The sequence below is a fragment of the Dama dama genome, chromosome 25 (assembly GCF_033118175.1).
Source record: "Dama dama isolate Ldn47 chromosome 25, ASM3311817v1, whole genome shotgun sequence".
NCBI classification, from domain to species: domain Eukaryota; kingdom Metazoa; phylum Chordata; class Mammalia; order Artiodactyla; family Cervidae; genus Dama; species Dama dama.
Window position 1 is genome coordinate 67,937,391 of NC_083705.1, and position 15,931 is coordinate 67,953,321.

At 50.5% G+C, this 15,931-nt stretch overlaps 1 protein-coding gene across 1 annotated transcript in view; it reads left to right on the forward strand.

Annotated features, from left to right (window-relative positions):
• Nucleotides 1–2,023: 2,023 nt before the first annotated feature.
• The window catches only part of DAP (death associated protein), a 63,614-nt gene continuing 49,706 nt past the window's right edge, over nt 2,024–15,931 (forward strand). The window contains exon 1 of the mRNA XM_061129329.1: nt 2,024–2,216. Coding sequence (XP_060985312.1) covers nt 2,162–2,216 — 55 coding nt within the window. The 5' untranslated portion in view covers nt 2,024–2,161. The remainder of the gene's footprint in view (nt 2,217–15,931) is intronic.

Genomic DNA, 15,931 nt, shown 5'->3' on the forward strand with positions numbered 1-15,931 from the left:
AACTATATCATGACTGCTGCCTGGCCAACAGCTCTCTTGCTAATAGTGCTACTGAAATGGGGGGAAGTTCCAGATCCACCTGTAGTGTGCATTTCTACGTGGGCCCTGAAGCAAAGAGCTGGGCAGCACTGGGTGAGACCTCCAGTTAGGGAGGCTGAGAGGGCAGTGGAATGTGAGTCTGGTGCTTAGTGAAGGGACAGGTGTAGAAAGATGGGTTTGCAGCTTTGTGACCCACAAGCCCACAGATGGTAATGGGGCCTCACAGGCCAGGGAAACCAAGGTGAGGTGGAGAGGAGTTGGTGTTGAGCCTTGGGGTTCTCAAGTGTTTAGAAATCTACAAGAGGAGCCAACCAACCCCACTGAGAGTTAGCAGCAGGTATCCAGTCCAAACACTGGATATCAAAGCAGCGATATGGAAGCCTGACGTCAGCGAGGTCAAGTGTTGCCCAGAAGTCAATGAGGATGAGAGCTGAAGAGTGACCACTGGACTGGGCAGCAGAGAGGTTACGAGTGGAGTTGATAAAAGGACCTTTTTGGCGGGTGGCAGCCTCTGTGGAGCTCGATGACAAACAGATGGATTGGACTGGGTTGAGGAGTGAGAGTGGGTGAGGTGGTCTTCCAGCAGCTGTGCTGTCAAAGCTAGATGTACGGTCAAGACAGGTGGCGGTGTTTCCATTTCAAAATGACACTGGACATGTGTGAACACTAACTTAGTACGGTGGGATTGACTGTGCAGGAGAGGATACGAGTAGTGGCAAAGTGCTTGAGAAGTCAAGAAGGATGAGATTCAGTGCACCAGACCAACTCAGCTTTGGACAGAATCAAGACCCATTGCAAAGCCATCCTTTGGGCACAAACGCTCAACCTTCCAAGACCTTTAAGGTTTCCAGGCTTCACAGCGCTGCCTCACGCTCTCTCAGGGGTGGCGGGTGGGGACGTTTGCAGCATCTTTTCAATAAATCCTGCAGCCATGAAATTAAAAGACGCTTACTCCTTGAAAGAAAAGTTATGACCAACCTAGACAGCATATTAAAAGGCAGAGACATTACTTTGCCAACAAATGTCCATCTAGTCAAAGCTATGGTTTTCCCAGTAGTCATGTATGGATGTGAGAGTTGGACTATAAAGAAAGCTGAGAGCCGAAGAATTGATGCTTTTGAACTGTGGTGTTGGAGAAGACTCTTGAGAGTCCCTTGGACTGCAAAGAGATCCAACCAGTCCATCCTAAAGGAAGTCAGTCCTGAATATTCATTGGAAGGACTGATGTTGAAGCTGAAACTCTGATTTTTGGCCACCTGATGCGAGGAACTGACTCATTTGAAAAGACCCTGATGCTGGGAAAGGCTGAAGGTAGGAGAAGTGGAAGACAGAGGATGAGATGGTTGGATGGCATCACCGACTCAATGGACGTGAGTTTGAGTAAATTCCGGGAGTTGGTGATGGACAGGGAGGCCTGACGTGCTGCAGTCCATGGGGTCGCAGAGTCGGACACGGCTGAGTGACTGAACTGAACTTCAATAAATCCGGGCTATTCTCGTGCCCCTGGTCGGTCCCCGCTGGTGTCTCATTTCCGAACTGCGGCTCCAGGTGTGAGGGGGGCGGAGGACACGTGGCTGACGGGCTGGTTCCCCGACGACGACACACACCACTGGCCTGGACGCCCAGCTCTGGAGGCTCAGCTTTCCCACCACGGTCACAGCCCTTCTGGCGGGCTGGCGGAGCACCGCCCACGTCGGTGCCACCCTCCCGCTGGACTACGCTCACCCAGTCTCCCGCTCCTGCCGCCAGCAACGCGGGCGTCTACCAACGCCCCGCCCTCCCCGCGCCCCCTTCTTCCTCCTCAGCCTCCAACCTTGGCGTCCTACGTGGCGCCGCGGACTGCGCATGCTCAGTCCACGGGACACAAGCGCGCGCCCGCGCGCGGGGGGTCCGGCGGGGCGGGGCTGGGCGGGCGCGGTGACGCCACTGCGCAGCCGCGGGTGGGCGGGACCGTGCCACGTCGGCGCGCGCCGGCCGCGCCCCCTCTCGGCGGCCGCGGTCAGTCAGCCTGTGCGCGGCCTCGGAGCGCCTCTCGCTCCCGGCGCTGACGCTCGCGCGCTTCCCTCCCAGCAGCCCAAGCCCGCCGCCGCCGTCCGGGTCCGTCTGAAACCGGCTTCGCACCATGTCTTCGCCTCCCGAGGGGAAGCTGGAGACGAAAGCTGGACACCCGCCCGCCGGTACGGACGCGTTCCCACTTTCTCTCCTCTCGCGGGTCCGGAGGGCGGGCTCGAACCGGCGGGCGCGGGGCGCGGGACGCTCGGGGCGCCGGGCGGGGAGGCAGCGACCCGCCCCGGGATGGGTCGACTCGTGCGGTCTGAGGTAGACTCAGCCCCGCGCGGGCGACACCTGTTTTCTTTACGCGAAAACATCGCAAGTCCGTGGGAGTTGCGTGCAGATTAGACTGACTTGAAAGAACCCCAGCTGAACAATGTGTCCCCAAAAGTTTGGGCGGTGAATGCTTCCTTAGAATGCACAGATGCTTTAGAAAAGAAAACGAGGAGCCAAAACAGTGACAAATCACAGAGTTCTCAGCGTCTTGGCGATGATTAAATGTAGGCTGACAGCATTACAAAAAAGAACCAAAGGAGTGGAAATCTTTTTTTTTTCGTTAACCACTCAATATGACTTTTTTTCCCTCCCTCCAGTTTCTTTCGCATTCTGCTTTTCCTCAAAAGTGGTTTGATTCTGTGTGTGGTTTGTGGTTTGTTTGTTTTTTTTTTTTTTTTTTGCTTTTAACTTCTGTACATCCCAAACTTCTGAGGCAAGGAAGTTAAATGCTGGAGTCTTTTTTTCTTCGAAAATGGGACTCAGAGCAGCGTTTATTTTCATATGGTCTCCTCCCCCTTTTGAACACAGTTCCTGTTTGCTCTTTCGAATCTGCCCAAACTGGTCGATTGCTTTTTTCACCTCTCCCTTGAAATGGCCATCAGTCCATATGGAAGGGCACTGGGAGGGAATTAGAGATGACTGACCCCCAGTCGCGCAAGCCTGTGGGATTTTTAGGGTCTTCATTCCACACATTAGTGAAGAGTATCAACTCAGTCTGCTAGTAACAGAGGCCTGAGCCAAACATGGCTGCTTTCTGTGGAACATTTATGCCATCTTCTTGTTGAAGGAAAGATTTCCCCAATTTGTGCCTGCCGCCCCCACCATAGGGCGCTAATTCTTTGTCTCCACACAGTGAATAGAGCAGTTCCTTAGCATGTGTTGCATTCCAGAGTAGGTCATACTCTTCATTAGTGAAATAAGCTCTCAAGAGCAAGACAGGCACCAGGAAAGAAAAATGGCTAACCGATGCATGTGGGGTGTGAGAGGTGTGGGATTTTAGAAAACAGTTCCACTGTAATGGAAAGTAGAGTTTGGGGGCCTCTGTGTTGAATCAGTTTTAAGTTAAGAATGTCAAAGCATTTCCTTTCATGATAACTCTGGCCTGTAAGTCCTACCACTGGGAGTTCATGCCCAGCTGCCTGATGACCTGGGCAGTTGGGCAGGAGGTAACACCTTCGTTTACACTGGTGACCCTCAGCCGCAGTCTGCCTGAGGCTCCCCTGTTCCCAGGGAGTGAGTAGCAGTAGAATGTATGTGTTGGGATGATACCAAAGCAAAGTGGCAGTAATTAAATTGCATATAGAGACAGCCATATGGAGATCTTTAAGACTGGAGGAATAAACTGTCGATATTACCTCCCTGGGAGAAATTTCATGAAGGACTCAGAGTTTTCTCTGAATTGTAAACAGCTAGGCTGTGTGAATCATGAATTAAGTATTTTATTTATGTTCAAGGAGAAGGGAGCTAATGTATTTGTGCTGGCAAAGCAGTGAACTTGAGTTCTGAGTTTGAGGCTGGTCACTTCTTTAGGGCTCGGTTTTCCTAATCCATGAAATGGGAGGTTTGTGTCAGATGGTCCCTGAGGAAGTAGCAGGGCAGGGCTGCCTTTGTGCTCTTAATGTCACCGTCTATAGGATTGGAGCCCAGGGACAGTTAATGCCACAGGTAAACAACTCCAGTGACTTCAGGCAGTGACTTCTTAAGGCTTTGAGACTTAAGCTCACTCCCAGTCCAGCAGGAGACGCTAAGGAAGCCATCACTGTCATCGTGCCTTTCGCAAGGATGGTCACACTTGGCCAGAGCTGGAGGAAGGGCCTAGCATCCTGGCCCAGGGGTGCAGGTTAGAAAGAGACCTTTCGTCGGTTGCAGTGTCTTGCCTCTCCGTTAGTACCGCACAGAGACCTCTGTGTGGAAGCCTTTTCTGGCAGAAAGGTCTGGGTGGTCTTGTTTACTCCAGCATGACCAGAGAACAGAAAGTTCTGCAGAGTAGATGTTAAAAGGAAAAAAGAGCATCTACTATAATAAAGGGTAATCATCACAGATAGCCCAGAGCCCAGTTCCTAAATCAAAATAACAGCCTTGAAACATTGGCAACACTTTCATTAAGTGCTTAAGTTGGATAACAAAATCTTGTGCCTAAGTCTGCGATGGAAAACAATAAAATTCTCCTCTGTGACTCTCTTCATGTTCTTTCGTGTTTTCTCATTATTGCTCTGTGAGCCAGGTACGCTTCTCTGCACCCCACAACCTCTACCTTTCTGCCTGTGCCCCTTGCTTCTGGGCCTGGGTCCCGTTGATGAGCAGGGCCTGGCTTGTGATACGTAATAAATAGCTTGTGAGTTTCTCCAGAGCCTCTTAACTGCCTCTCACTTCCTCCCTGGCACGAGAGGCCCACAGCTTCCCTCCACTGCTGAGCTGTCTCCAGCGTGTCCTCGTGGTGCAGGCGGGACTCTCAGCCAGCTTAGGCAGCAGCAGCATCATGGAAATCGTAACTTATATTTGCCGAGTGTTACAGGGCATGGGGTGCTTCCCAGGTGGCACTAGTGGTAGAGAACCTGCCTGCTAGTGAAGGAGATGTAAGAGACGCAGGTTCGATCCCTGGGTCGGGAAGATCCCCTGGAGGAGCGTGTGGCAACCCACTCCTGTCCTCTTGCCTGGTGAATCCCAGGGACGGAGGAGTCTAGCAAGCTATGGTCCAGAGGGGTGCAAAGAGTCGGACAGGGCTAAGCAACTTAGTATGTGTGCACACTTTCCCTTTATTCTTCTAGGTTCCTGGCTGAGATCCCCCTTAGGATAAAAAACAGACTAATAAAGAAAAAGAAGCAGTTCAATAACATATATCTTTCCTGTATACAAAGGAGATGCTCAAGATAAATGAGTGACTCCCAAGCCCCACCTTAAATACTAACAATAAAACATGCCCAGGAGAGGAGGTTCCCCTTGTGGGAGGGAGCCAGGAAATGCCTGGTAAGCCCGGGGAAGGTCGTTATGCAGAGTAGGATTCTCCTGTGACTTAGTCATATTTCTCTTCCTGGTACAGAGAAAAAGAGACACTTAACACTTGGAGATCTCCCCTACGAGTGTAAAAGTTCCCAGCAAGGGTGACTTCTCTGTATCCAGCTTTTCCTTGTGTGCTGTTTCTTAATCAGCTCAGAATCATACTTGCCCAAGAGGCAGGTTTTGGGGGTGGCAGCCTGCTCCCCTTCACCAGTCAGTTCTAAGCACTTGGCAGTAACGAACAGTCACCTTGCAGTTGGGATCAAGGGGACGACGCTGTTTTTAACCCTGGCCAAGCCCTCTGGAGTGTTGCCGACACCCGCAAGACAGTGACTTCAGGGGGGCTCCCTGAGGGGGGTACTTTGCCTCCTGGAACCTCAGCAGCCCTTCTCAAAGGGGCTCCATTCTTCACCAGGTCCTCCTCCCAGGCTGTGAGGTTAACGAGGCTCCTGAAGAGCCTCGGAGGAAGGGGACTGTGTGAATAAATACAGTGCTGGTGGGCACTGCCTGGCATCCTGTGATGTGCTGGTGGCTGGGTCCTCTGTCAAAGTAGCCAAGTCTTCATGTTTGAGAGCTCGCCACTGTTCTCGGCGACCAAATATTTGTGGAGAGATGAGGTGAGACTGCTGCTTCTCTGGGAATTCTTGCAAATAACAGATGAACAGAGTGACTGAGGTTCTGTTTCATCTAACAGCAGAACGCTGATCCCCAGCAGAAAGGGGGACTCGGTGACAAGCCTCACTGTGACTCACTCCTGCCAGTTTCCGTGGGTTTCTGGCAGTGGTGGGAATAACATCTCTTCGCGACATACGTTTTGCTGGTCCTGGTCCCCTCCCAGTTCCCAGGGGATGCAAACCATATGTCAGGAAAGTTCTCATAAATCTAATACATGATGGCTTGAAGTGTTACTAATCTTATGTGTGGTTTCCTTTCAGGAGTAGACTTTATGTCCCTTCTAGAACTGAGTCAAATGGAAATACAAACACGATTCTATTCATTATAGTGGAAAAGAGACCACTTTGTTTTTCTTTAGTAACTTCAAAATAATTCAGTTCTCTGTTCTACTGATCATTCAGGATACATTTAAAAGGTTGTGGGTGATACTTCCCCCTGAATTACCTCCCTTTGGAGGTTTCATATTATCCAGGCCACTCTGTTGCTAGAAAGGCAAGACTGATTTGGTTTTTATTGCATTAGCCGTGAAATCACAGGTGTGCTAAGCACGACCCCCAGTATCCTCAACCCAGTCACTGATCAGCGCTTGAAGATACAGGACAGAGGTGTCCTCCTTTGCTCCTGCGTGTGTGTGCTCGGTCGCTAAGTCATGGCCGATGTCCAGCTCTTTGCGACCCCATGGACTGTAACCCACCAGTCTCCTCTGTCTATGGAGTTTCCCAGGCAAGAATACTGGAGGGGGTTGCCATTTCCTCCTTCAGGGGATCTTCCCAACCCAGGGATAGAACCCACATCTCTTATGTCTCCTGCAATGGCAGGCAGGTTCTTTACCACTAATGCCAGCTGGGAAGCCCACCTTTGCTCCTGAGATGCCAAGAAGAAAAAGGGACCCTTTTAGTCAGTGCTTTTTTTTTTCAAGAGCTTCCAGTTAGGGTGGACCAAGCACTTCTACGATGTGTTTAAGATTTTCCCTCTGTGCTCTGAGACTTTGGCTGACACATGCCTCCTGCTCCTCACTTCTGTGAGTGTCCTGTTCATTTCAGAAGATGCCTCCGCAGTCTTACTTGGTCTTGTGAATGGCCTCGCCTTCCCAGGTTCACAGACTCTCTTGTTTGTATAGGGACTATCCACTTTTGTATCAGGTCCTGTATTAGTTACAGTTATATCAGCTATATTATGTATTCACTGTTGTAACAGACAACCCCAGATCGCAGTGGCTGAACAAGTCAAGGTTGATTTCTCTCCCAGGAGGCCCTCCAACCGGGGGGGGGGGGGGAATGCAGAGGGCGAGGCCCCTCCTGCCCAGCGTGTGGCCTCCTCGGAGGGGACTGAGTGCACGCCAAGGTGTCGGGGCCTCGAGGTGCCACCTGCAAGTGACATGTGTCACTGTGTTAGTTTCCCGCGGCTGCTGTAGCAAAGGACCGTAAACTTTGTTGTTTAAAACAGCACCGCTCTATTGTCTTACAGTTCTGGAGGTAAAAAGTCCAAAATGAGTCTCACTGGGCAGACGTCAAGGCGTTTGCAGGGCTGGTTCATCTGGCGGTTCCCTGGGAGAACCCCATTTCTGTCACTTCTACTTTCCAGACACCCCCACGCTCCTGGGTGCACTGCCCCTTCCTCCACCTGCAACAGCTGGTCCAGCCTTCCTCACAGTAGGCACGCTGATGCTTCCGTGTCCCTGTCTCACATTTCAGGTCCCCCTTGTGATCACAGTTTGCCCAGCTATGTAATCTAGAATAGCCTCCTTATTTTAAGGTCAACTGATTAACAGCCTAATTCCTCCTTGCCAAGCGTATTCACAGGTGGGGGACTAGAGCGTGGCCAGCTTGGTGGGGAGGGGGACATTACCCTGCCTACCGTGGTCTGTTTTCCCCGGAATTGGCCACAACCCAGGTAAATGGCCCCACTCTCACTGCGGGGAGACTAGGGTTGTGGTCGGTGAACACTATCGGGTTGTCTGTCCCCGAGAACCTCGAGGCAGGGATCTCACTCTTCCCTGGACTTTCTGAAACCAGCCTCCCTGAACTCAGGGTTTCCCCTGCATCTGCCTCTCCCAGTCCTCAGCTTTGGACCAGTCACTGTCTGGCAGGTGTGGGCCCTGTCACCACACAAGCTGACCACTGAAGAATTGATGTTTTCAAACTGTGGCCCTGGAGAAGACTCTTGAGAGTCCCTTGGACTGCAAGGAGGTCCAACCAGTCCATCCTAGAGGAAATCAACCCTGAATATTCATTGGAAGGACTGATGCTGAAGCTGAAGCTCCAATACTTTGGCCACCTGATGGGAAGAGCTGACTTCCTGAAAAAGATCCTGATGGAGACCACAAGTTGAAGTAGCCAACAGAGGGTGAGATGGTTGGATGGCATCACCAACTCAGTGAACATGAGTTGGAGCCCACTCCAGGAGATAGCAGAGGACAGGGGAGCCTGGTGTGCTGCAGCCCATGGCGTCACAGAGGCGCACAGGATAGAGCGACTGAACAATGACCAGGCACTCTGACCTCTGGGTCACAGCCGCTAGGGGATGGAGCCTGCACTGTGTGGAAGACTGGCCGGCCTCTCTAGTCCAGCCCACGCACAAGGTCTCTGAATCACACCCTGCCTCTGGAGAGCGAGTGAGCTTCCTCCCTGTCACTTAAGGGCCTTCCCACCCTAACACGTTTCGCCTCTAAGTGGAGAATGGCAGTTTACCTTCTTTCATCCTCTGTTTCCTCAGAGAGGAAACCATCAGGGGTGCAAGTTCAGCAATGTATCAGGGACTCATTTTTTCAAGCAAGCATCCCTTTCACCCATTGCAGAAAACCCCTGTGGGGACTGAACGTGGCCGCGGGGGGTGGGGAGCTCCAGGGGCCCCCTCTAACTCAGAGCCGCTGCCCCTGTTTCTCTCACTCCTTGCGAATCCCCCTGGCTCGGGGCGCCAGCCTCCCCGGATAGGCGTGGCTTCTTTGCTGGCCATGGAGACCCCTCTCCCGGTGGGGCACCTCCTCTTAATGGAGAATGACCGCCTCCCTCTGCCTTGGTCCCACCCACTGTCCCCATCCCAGGGCCGTCCAGTCTGGTGCCCACTTCGCTTTCCGGCCACAGCGCTGCTCTACCTGGGAGGATTTCTCTCACCCCTGATCTGCAGCTCTGGGCGTCTCTGTTTTGCTTTCCTTTTTTTCTCACCGGAGCAATTCTCAGAGCCTTTCTTGGCTTCTTTTAGGTGGATTTGCTTTCCTTTGAACCAGATTTCAATAGCTCTTCCCAGCAAGAGCAAAGGGAAGCCTCTGCTCACGGGTCCTGCCCCACTGGTCCCCAGGGCTGGCCCCTCCTTTGGCTCCGGGCGCCTTACTGTCTCAAGCCCGCTGGGGACACCCTTCTCGTTCCCCTGCCCGACCTGCAGCTGTGGGTCTTCCTAGCCTGCTGTTGAGGGTATGGAGCAGTCTGTTGGGAACCCTTTCACAGCCAGGCACCCCAGCACCTCAGGGGCTGCCAGGCCCCAGGGCAGTATCTTCATCAGTTGCTTCTCTCCCTGACAAAGTCCGAGCTGGAGGCTGTTTCCTCCGCCCACGTTGCTTTTTTTTGTGGGCAGGAAAACCTGCTTCACAGAGAGCTCTCCACATCAAACACACTGCCTTCCTGGGCCTAGAACCTGCCCAGAGGCATCTCTCTGAGGAGCACTGATGCTCTGTTTCCTGGAACATTGAAGCAGGAAAAGGCCTGTGGGGTGAGATTAAGGGCGCTGGCTGGCGGGGTCAGAAGCTTGCTCACTGTGGCTTCCCCTCCTCGTGGGGGTGGGGTGTGGTCTGCACCATAGGGTTAGGGTGAAGTGGGTGGGGTGGAAACTGGCCGGTGGTTAGAACAGGGCCTGGCACGCGGCGCCATCCGGTGGGAAGGGTTATCCAAGGTCCTCGACTCTCCAAAAGCTTCCTTTTGGAGGGGCTGAGGACAGTCCTGGAAGTGGTCAGCTGCCAGGCGGTGGAGTCCCTCACCATGGAGGGCGAGTGGCTCACTCACCAATCCGGTGCTTAGATCCTGCCACCCCCACTTTACACAGAGGAAACAGTGGGGAGGAGGTGATAAACCACCAAGGACTCGGACACGGAGGGCTCTCTGAGTGCTGGATGCTAAGTGTTAAAACCCGTTTAATGACAAACCCAGACAGCATAATAAAAAGCAGACATTACTTTGCCAACAAAGGTCCGTCTCATCAAAACCATGGTTTTTCCAGTGGTCATGTATGGATGTGAGAGTTGGACCATAAAGAAGGCTGAATGCTGAAGAACTGATGCTTCCGAACTGTGGTGTTGGAGAAGACTCTTGAGAGTCTCTTGGATTGCAAGATCAAACCAGTCAATCCTAAAGGACATCAGTCCTGGAATATTCATTGGAAGGACTGATGTTGAAGCTGAAGCTCCAATACTTTGGCCACCTGATGCAAAGAACTGACTCCTTAGAAAAGACCTTGATGCTGGAAAAGATTGAAGGCAGGAGGAGAAGGGCATGACAGAGGATGAGATGGTTGGATGGCATCACCGACTGGATTGACACGAGTTTGAGCAAGCTCAAGGAGTTGGTGATGGACAGGGAAGCCTGGTGTGCTGCAGTCCATGGTGATGTAAAGAGTCAGACACAACTGAGTGACTTTACTGAGTGAGAGTGGCTAGGAGTTGAGCATCTGTGGGAGCCAGGCCCTGATGGGGGTGTTCCAGGTGGGCTCCCTCCTCAGTCATCAGCATTGCCACCCTTTCTTCACAGATGGGACCCTGAGGCAGAGTGCCGGCAACCTGCCGGGACACACATGTAGAGCTGGGACTTGAACCTGGAGATCTGGCTCCCAGAATCCATGCCTTAACTTTGGCTCAGGACTTCTACCAAGAGGAAGCTTGTTAGTCTTTACATTTGAAGCTCATATTTGAATAACAACTATCACAACAAAAATCTGTTTTGTTTTTTACTACTCAGAAAAATACTTGCATTTGCAAATAATCCTGCAAAGATTTCTGCAGAAGTAACTCTCCCTTTGTATTTCTGACTGATGAAGAGTCCTAGTGACAATGATAAAACAATCGATAAATATGTGCTGTCATATTTTTTGGCAGTCGTGCAAGTTAAAATGAATCTGTCTCAGCCTTGAGTTATTATTATTATTGCCACTTTATTGCTGCATTAATCACCACCCATACTGTGAGAGATTGATGAAGTTAATTGTTTTTATAAACTAGATTAAATGAAGTGCTGATGTGGAGGTGTGAGTCTGGGAGTGTGTGTTTACTTCAAGAGAGGAGTGGACGGGCTCCCTGTGAGCTTCCCAAGGCTTGATTATTTTGAACATCACCTTGGCATTCATCATCTCTTCCTTTTGTAGTGAGTTGCGCACCCTTTTTTTACTTTTAGCCACAGTTGAACACCTGGGACTTACAGTGTCAAGGTGTTTTGTCTGCCAAGCAGAAGTGATTCAGAGATTATTTTTAAATGGACATCTCTATTAGTTTGTGCAGGCTGCTATAACAAAGTAAATAGCACAGACTGGGTGGTTCCATCAACAGAAATTTATTTTCTCACAGTTGTGGAGGCCAGGAGTCCATGATCAAGGCGCCAATAGGTGTAGTTTCTCCTGAGGCGTCTCCTCGACTTGCAGATGGCCACCTTCCCTCTGTGTCCTCCTGTAGCCTTTCCTCTCTGCATGTGCGTCCATGGTGTCTCTTCCTCTTCTGATAAGAAGACCAGCCCTATCAGATTAGGGCCACCCTGTGTGTGTGTGAGTGTGTGTGACTGTGTGTGAGTGTAAAGTCTTTTAAGTCATATCCGACTGTCTACGACCCCGTGGACTGTAGCCTGCCAGGCTCCTCTGTCAATGGGATTCTCCAGGCAAGAATACTGGAGTGGGTTGCCATTCCCCTCTCCAAGGGATCGTCCCGACCCAGGGATTGAACCCACGTTCCCTAATGCCTCCTGTATTGGCAGGTGGATTCTTTACCACTGCACCAGCCGGGAAGCCTCAGGGCCACCCTCACAGCCTCTTTTTCACTTAATTACTTCTCTTTTTTTAAGCTGCACTAGGTCTTTGTTGCAGCATGCGGGCTTTCTCTAGTTGAGGCTCCTGGGCTTAGTTTTCCCCGCAGCATGTGGGATCTTAGTTCCTGAACCAGGGATCAAACCCAGATCCCTTGCCTTGGAAGGCAGATTCTTAACCCCTGGACCACCAGGGAAGTCCCCTTAATCACCTCTCTAGAGGCCTGTCTCCACACCCAGTCAGGCCTAAAGTTCCGGAGATCAGGGCTTCAACGTACGAACTTGGGGAGGTCATAGTTAAACTCATAACAGCACCTTTGACCCATTTCTCATGGACACGGGGTAGGGGTGGGATAAATGGGGCAGGAAAATGTGTTTTTTTTTTTTAAATTTAATGGGATTATTCTTCCAGCCTTATTGTTCAAACAAAAGCATTCATAATCTTACATTTCAAGAGAGTGGGTGAAAAATAATGTAAACGTAGAATTTTCTTTTCAGTCTCCCATTTATTAAAGTTTGGCAGGCTTCATAACCCTGGAAATCTTGAGAAACAACCTGAAAATGTTATTTTTGTTTTCTTTTTCTTCTTTAAATCTTAGCCCAAAGTGAGGGCGATCTCTAGGAACAACATCCGAAGAAGAAACTAAATGAATAGTTAGCCTGAGCCTTGGGCCCACGAGAGGCAGGAAGTGACTTGGTGTCTCCTCTTCTGATAAGAACAGCAGTCATGTTGGGCTTCCCTGGAGGCTCATCTGGTAAAGAATCCGCCTGCAGTGCAGGAGACCTGGGTTCCATCCCTGGGTAGGAAGATCCCCTGGAGAAGGAACGCCTGCCACCCCAGTATTCTGGCCTAGAGAATCCCATGGACAGAGGAGCCTGGCAGGCTACAGTCCCTGGGGTCGAAAAGAGTTGGACATAACTAAAGCGACTTTCACTCATGTTCAATTAGGCAATCCCCCACCCACTCCCCAACACACACACAGCCTCGTTTAACTCAAGACGCCACCTGCAAGCTGGGTGCTCAGAGGCCAAACCCATGGAGAAAGAGTGCAGGAAAAAGTGTCCAGCAGGACAGTGGGGTGGTGAGGAAGCTGGTGTGTTTCAGCCTGGCCTCCGGATGGAGAACAGAGTCTCCTTGAGAATTTGTAACTGCAGGTCTGCCTTTACATGGGCAGTCTGTTCAGATTTACACTGTTTGGTCTTTCCTATCCTGAGAAATCAGATGTAAAAACGATTTCCTGCTGCCCCTACTCCTGGTTTGACAGAAGCGTGCATAGCATCTCTCCAAGGGGTGCTGTCTAGACCACCCCCAGAGGATCCCCACAGACAGAGGCTCACTGAAGACATTCCCCCCAAACGAGCCAGATTCAGAAAAGCAAACAGTGGGGGCAAGACTCCTGATAATAATACAATTACATAGGACTTCCCTGGCTGTACAGTGAATAGGAACCCACCTGCCAATGCAGGGAACACTGGTTTGATCCCTGGACCGGGAAGATTCCACATTCTGTGGAGCGACTGAGCCTGTGCCCCACAACTTCTGAGCCGAGCTCTGGAGCCTGTGAATAGCAACTCCTGAGCCCGTACTCCACATGAGAAGTCACCTCCATGAGAAGCTTGTGAACCACAGCTAGAGAGGTGCACAGCCCCAGCTAGAGAAAGCCTGTGGGCAGCAACAAAGACCCAGCACAACCAAAAATTTAAACTAAAAAAATTAGATATACAACCACAAGACAGGCATGGCTAAAATGGTTAAATATATAAAAGAATCAAAAACATGGGAAACAAGTAAAATGCTCTCAAATAAAGACCACATGAATTCAAGGGGGGAAATGCTTTAGAAATGAAAAGATAAAATGATTGGAATCAAAATCAGGATAATTATTCCTACTTCAAAAATTTTCAGGATGAAGTCAGATTTTTGAGAGAATTACTGGACAGGATTGTATTTCTTTCCTAACAAATAGAATATCCCCACGGAAAAGAAGTGGTAGTGGCAGCAGGGAGAGTCTCATCCCAAACCCAGACCCGCAGACGTGTCACTAAATAACAGTGTTTTATTTCTCGTGCCTCTGCTTTACCTTCCTCTGAGCGAGTGCCTCTGTGTACTGCTGGCCATGCTGCAGCCATCAGCAGCTTTCTGAATTCTCCCAGGGAAACTGAAAACTAATAAACCTGACGTGTATAAGCCTCAAAGTGTCTCACATTCTCCTTCCTGTTTGCAGCATCACAAAGAAAGCAGTCCGGAGCTTTCCTAATTCAGCAGGGTCCAACTTAACTTTGCTTTACCAACTCAAGGGACACGAGTTTGAGCAGACTTCAGGAGATACTGAAGGACAGGGAAGCCTGGCATGCTGTAGTCCATGGGGTCACAGAGAGTCGGACGCGACTTAGCAGCTGAACAACAAGAACAACTTAATTTGAAACACTGAAGGAGGTGGGCTGACCAGCTGGCTATACTTTGTGATGGGAGCAGGGCTGTGGCAGAACGTGGAGTGGCTGTCCTGGGGCAGGGCGGGGAGAGGGGGTGGGTAGGTTGAGGGGTGGGTGGTGCTGTGAGCCCCACATACGAACCCTGGACCATGAGCTCAGTTAGCAAAGTCTGCTTTCTGTTAAGTGCTGGGAAGCTGCTGTGCACCTCTGTCTTAGTCTGTTTGGGCTGCTACAACTGAATACCATCGACTGGTGGCTGTAAACAGTGGACATTCTCACCATTCTGGAGGCTGGAAGTCCAGGGTCAAGGCAACAGCAGATTCAGTGTCTGGTGATGTCCTGCTTCTGGTTCACAGACAGCTGTATTCTCTGTCCTCCCTGGCAGAAAGGGTGAGGGAGCTCTCAGGGTTCTCTTTAGGAGGGTACTAATCCTGTTCATGAGGGCTCCACCCTTATGACCTAAGTGAAAAGAAAGGAAGAAAGTAAAAGCCGCTTAACCATGTCTGACTCTTTGCGACCCCATGGACTGTAGTCCCCCAGGCTCCTCTGTCCTTGGAATTCTCCAGGCAAGAATGCTGGAGTGGGTAACCATTTTCTTCTCCAGGGGATCTTACCAATTCAGGGATTGAACCAAGGTCTCCTTCAATGAAGGTGGATTCTTTACCATCTGAACCACCAGGGAAGCCTGATGACCTAAGCGCCTTCCAAAGGCCTCGCCTCCAAACAGCATGACTTTGGGAGATAGGATTCATAGCTTCTCTTCTCATCTAAACTTCTCCAACTTAGGACGTGGCTCTTAACCTAGATGAAGCATTGAGACTGTGAGCAGCTGACTACTCTGAGACCATGCAGCTGAGGACATGGAGGGACTTGCTGACCCTAAAACACAACCCTGTCAACTGCCATGTGACACTGGCTTTTGGAAATAAGGCCGGCATTTCCAAGCTTTATCCCGTGGAATACAGGAGTCCTAAAGGATGACAACCAGTATTACTGGGGAAGGAGGGACGTTCTGTGGTCAAATACACTTGGGAAAGACGGCACACTCTGTGTGCCCACATGAACCTTACAGCACATGCGAAAGGCAGAATATCTATCTTGAGGAAAGCCACTTAATTTGTTCAACCTAGCTCTTTGCACACTTGCTAGATCCTAGAATCTCCATTTTTGTTGCTGCTTTTTCTCTTGCAAAACAGTATTAACATTAGTTATAAGGAGATACAAATCAAACTATAATAAGACACCACACCTACTAGAACAACTATAATTAAAAAGAAACACCATAACAAGTGTTGGTAAGCATGTGGAGAAATTGGAACCCCCTCTGGTGGGAGTGTAAAACAGTGCCATGGCTTTGGAAAGCATTTGAAGATCCTTCAAAAGGGTGAATGTGGGATTACTATGTCACTCAACTGTTCCACTCCTACATATGTACCAAGGAAATAAGGGTATAAGTCCATGTGGCC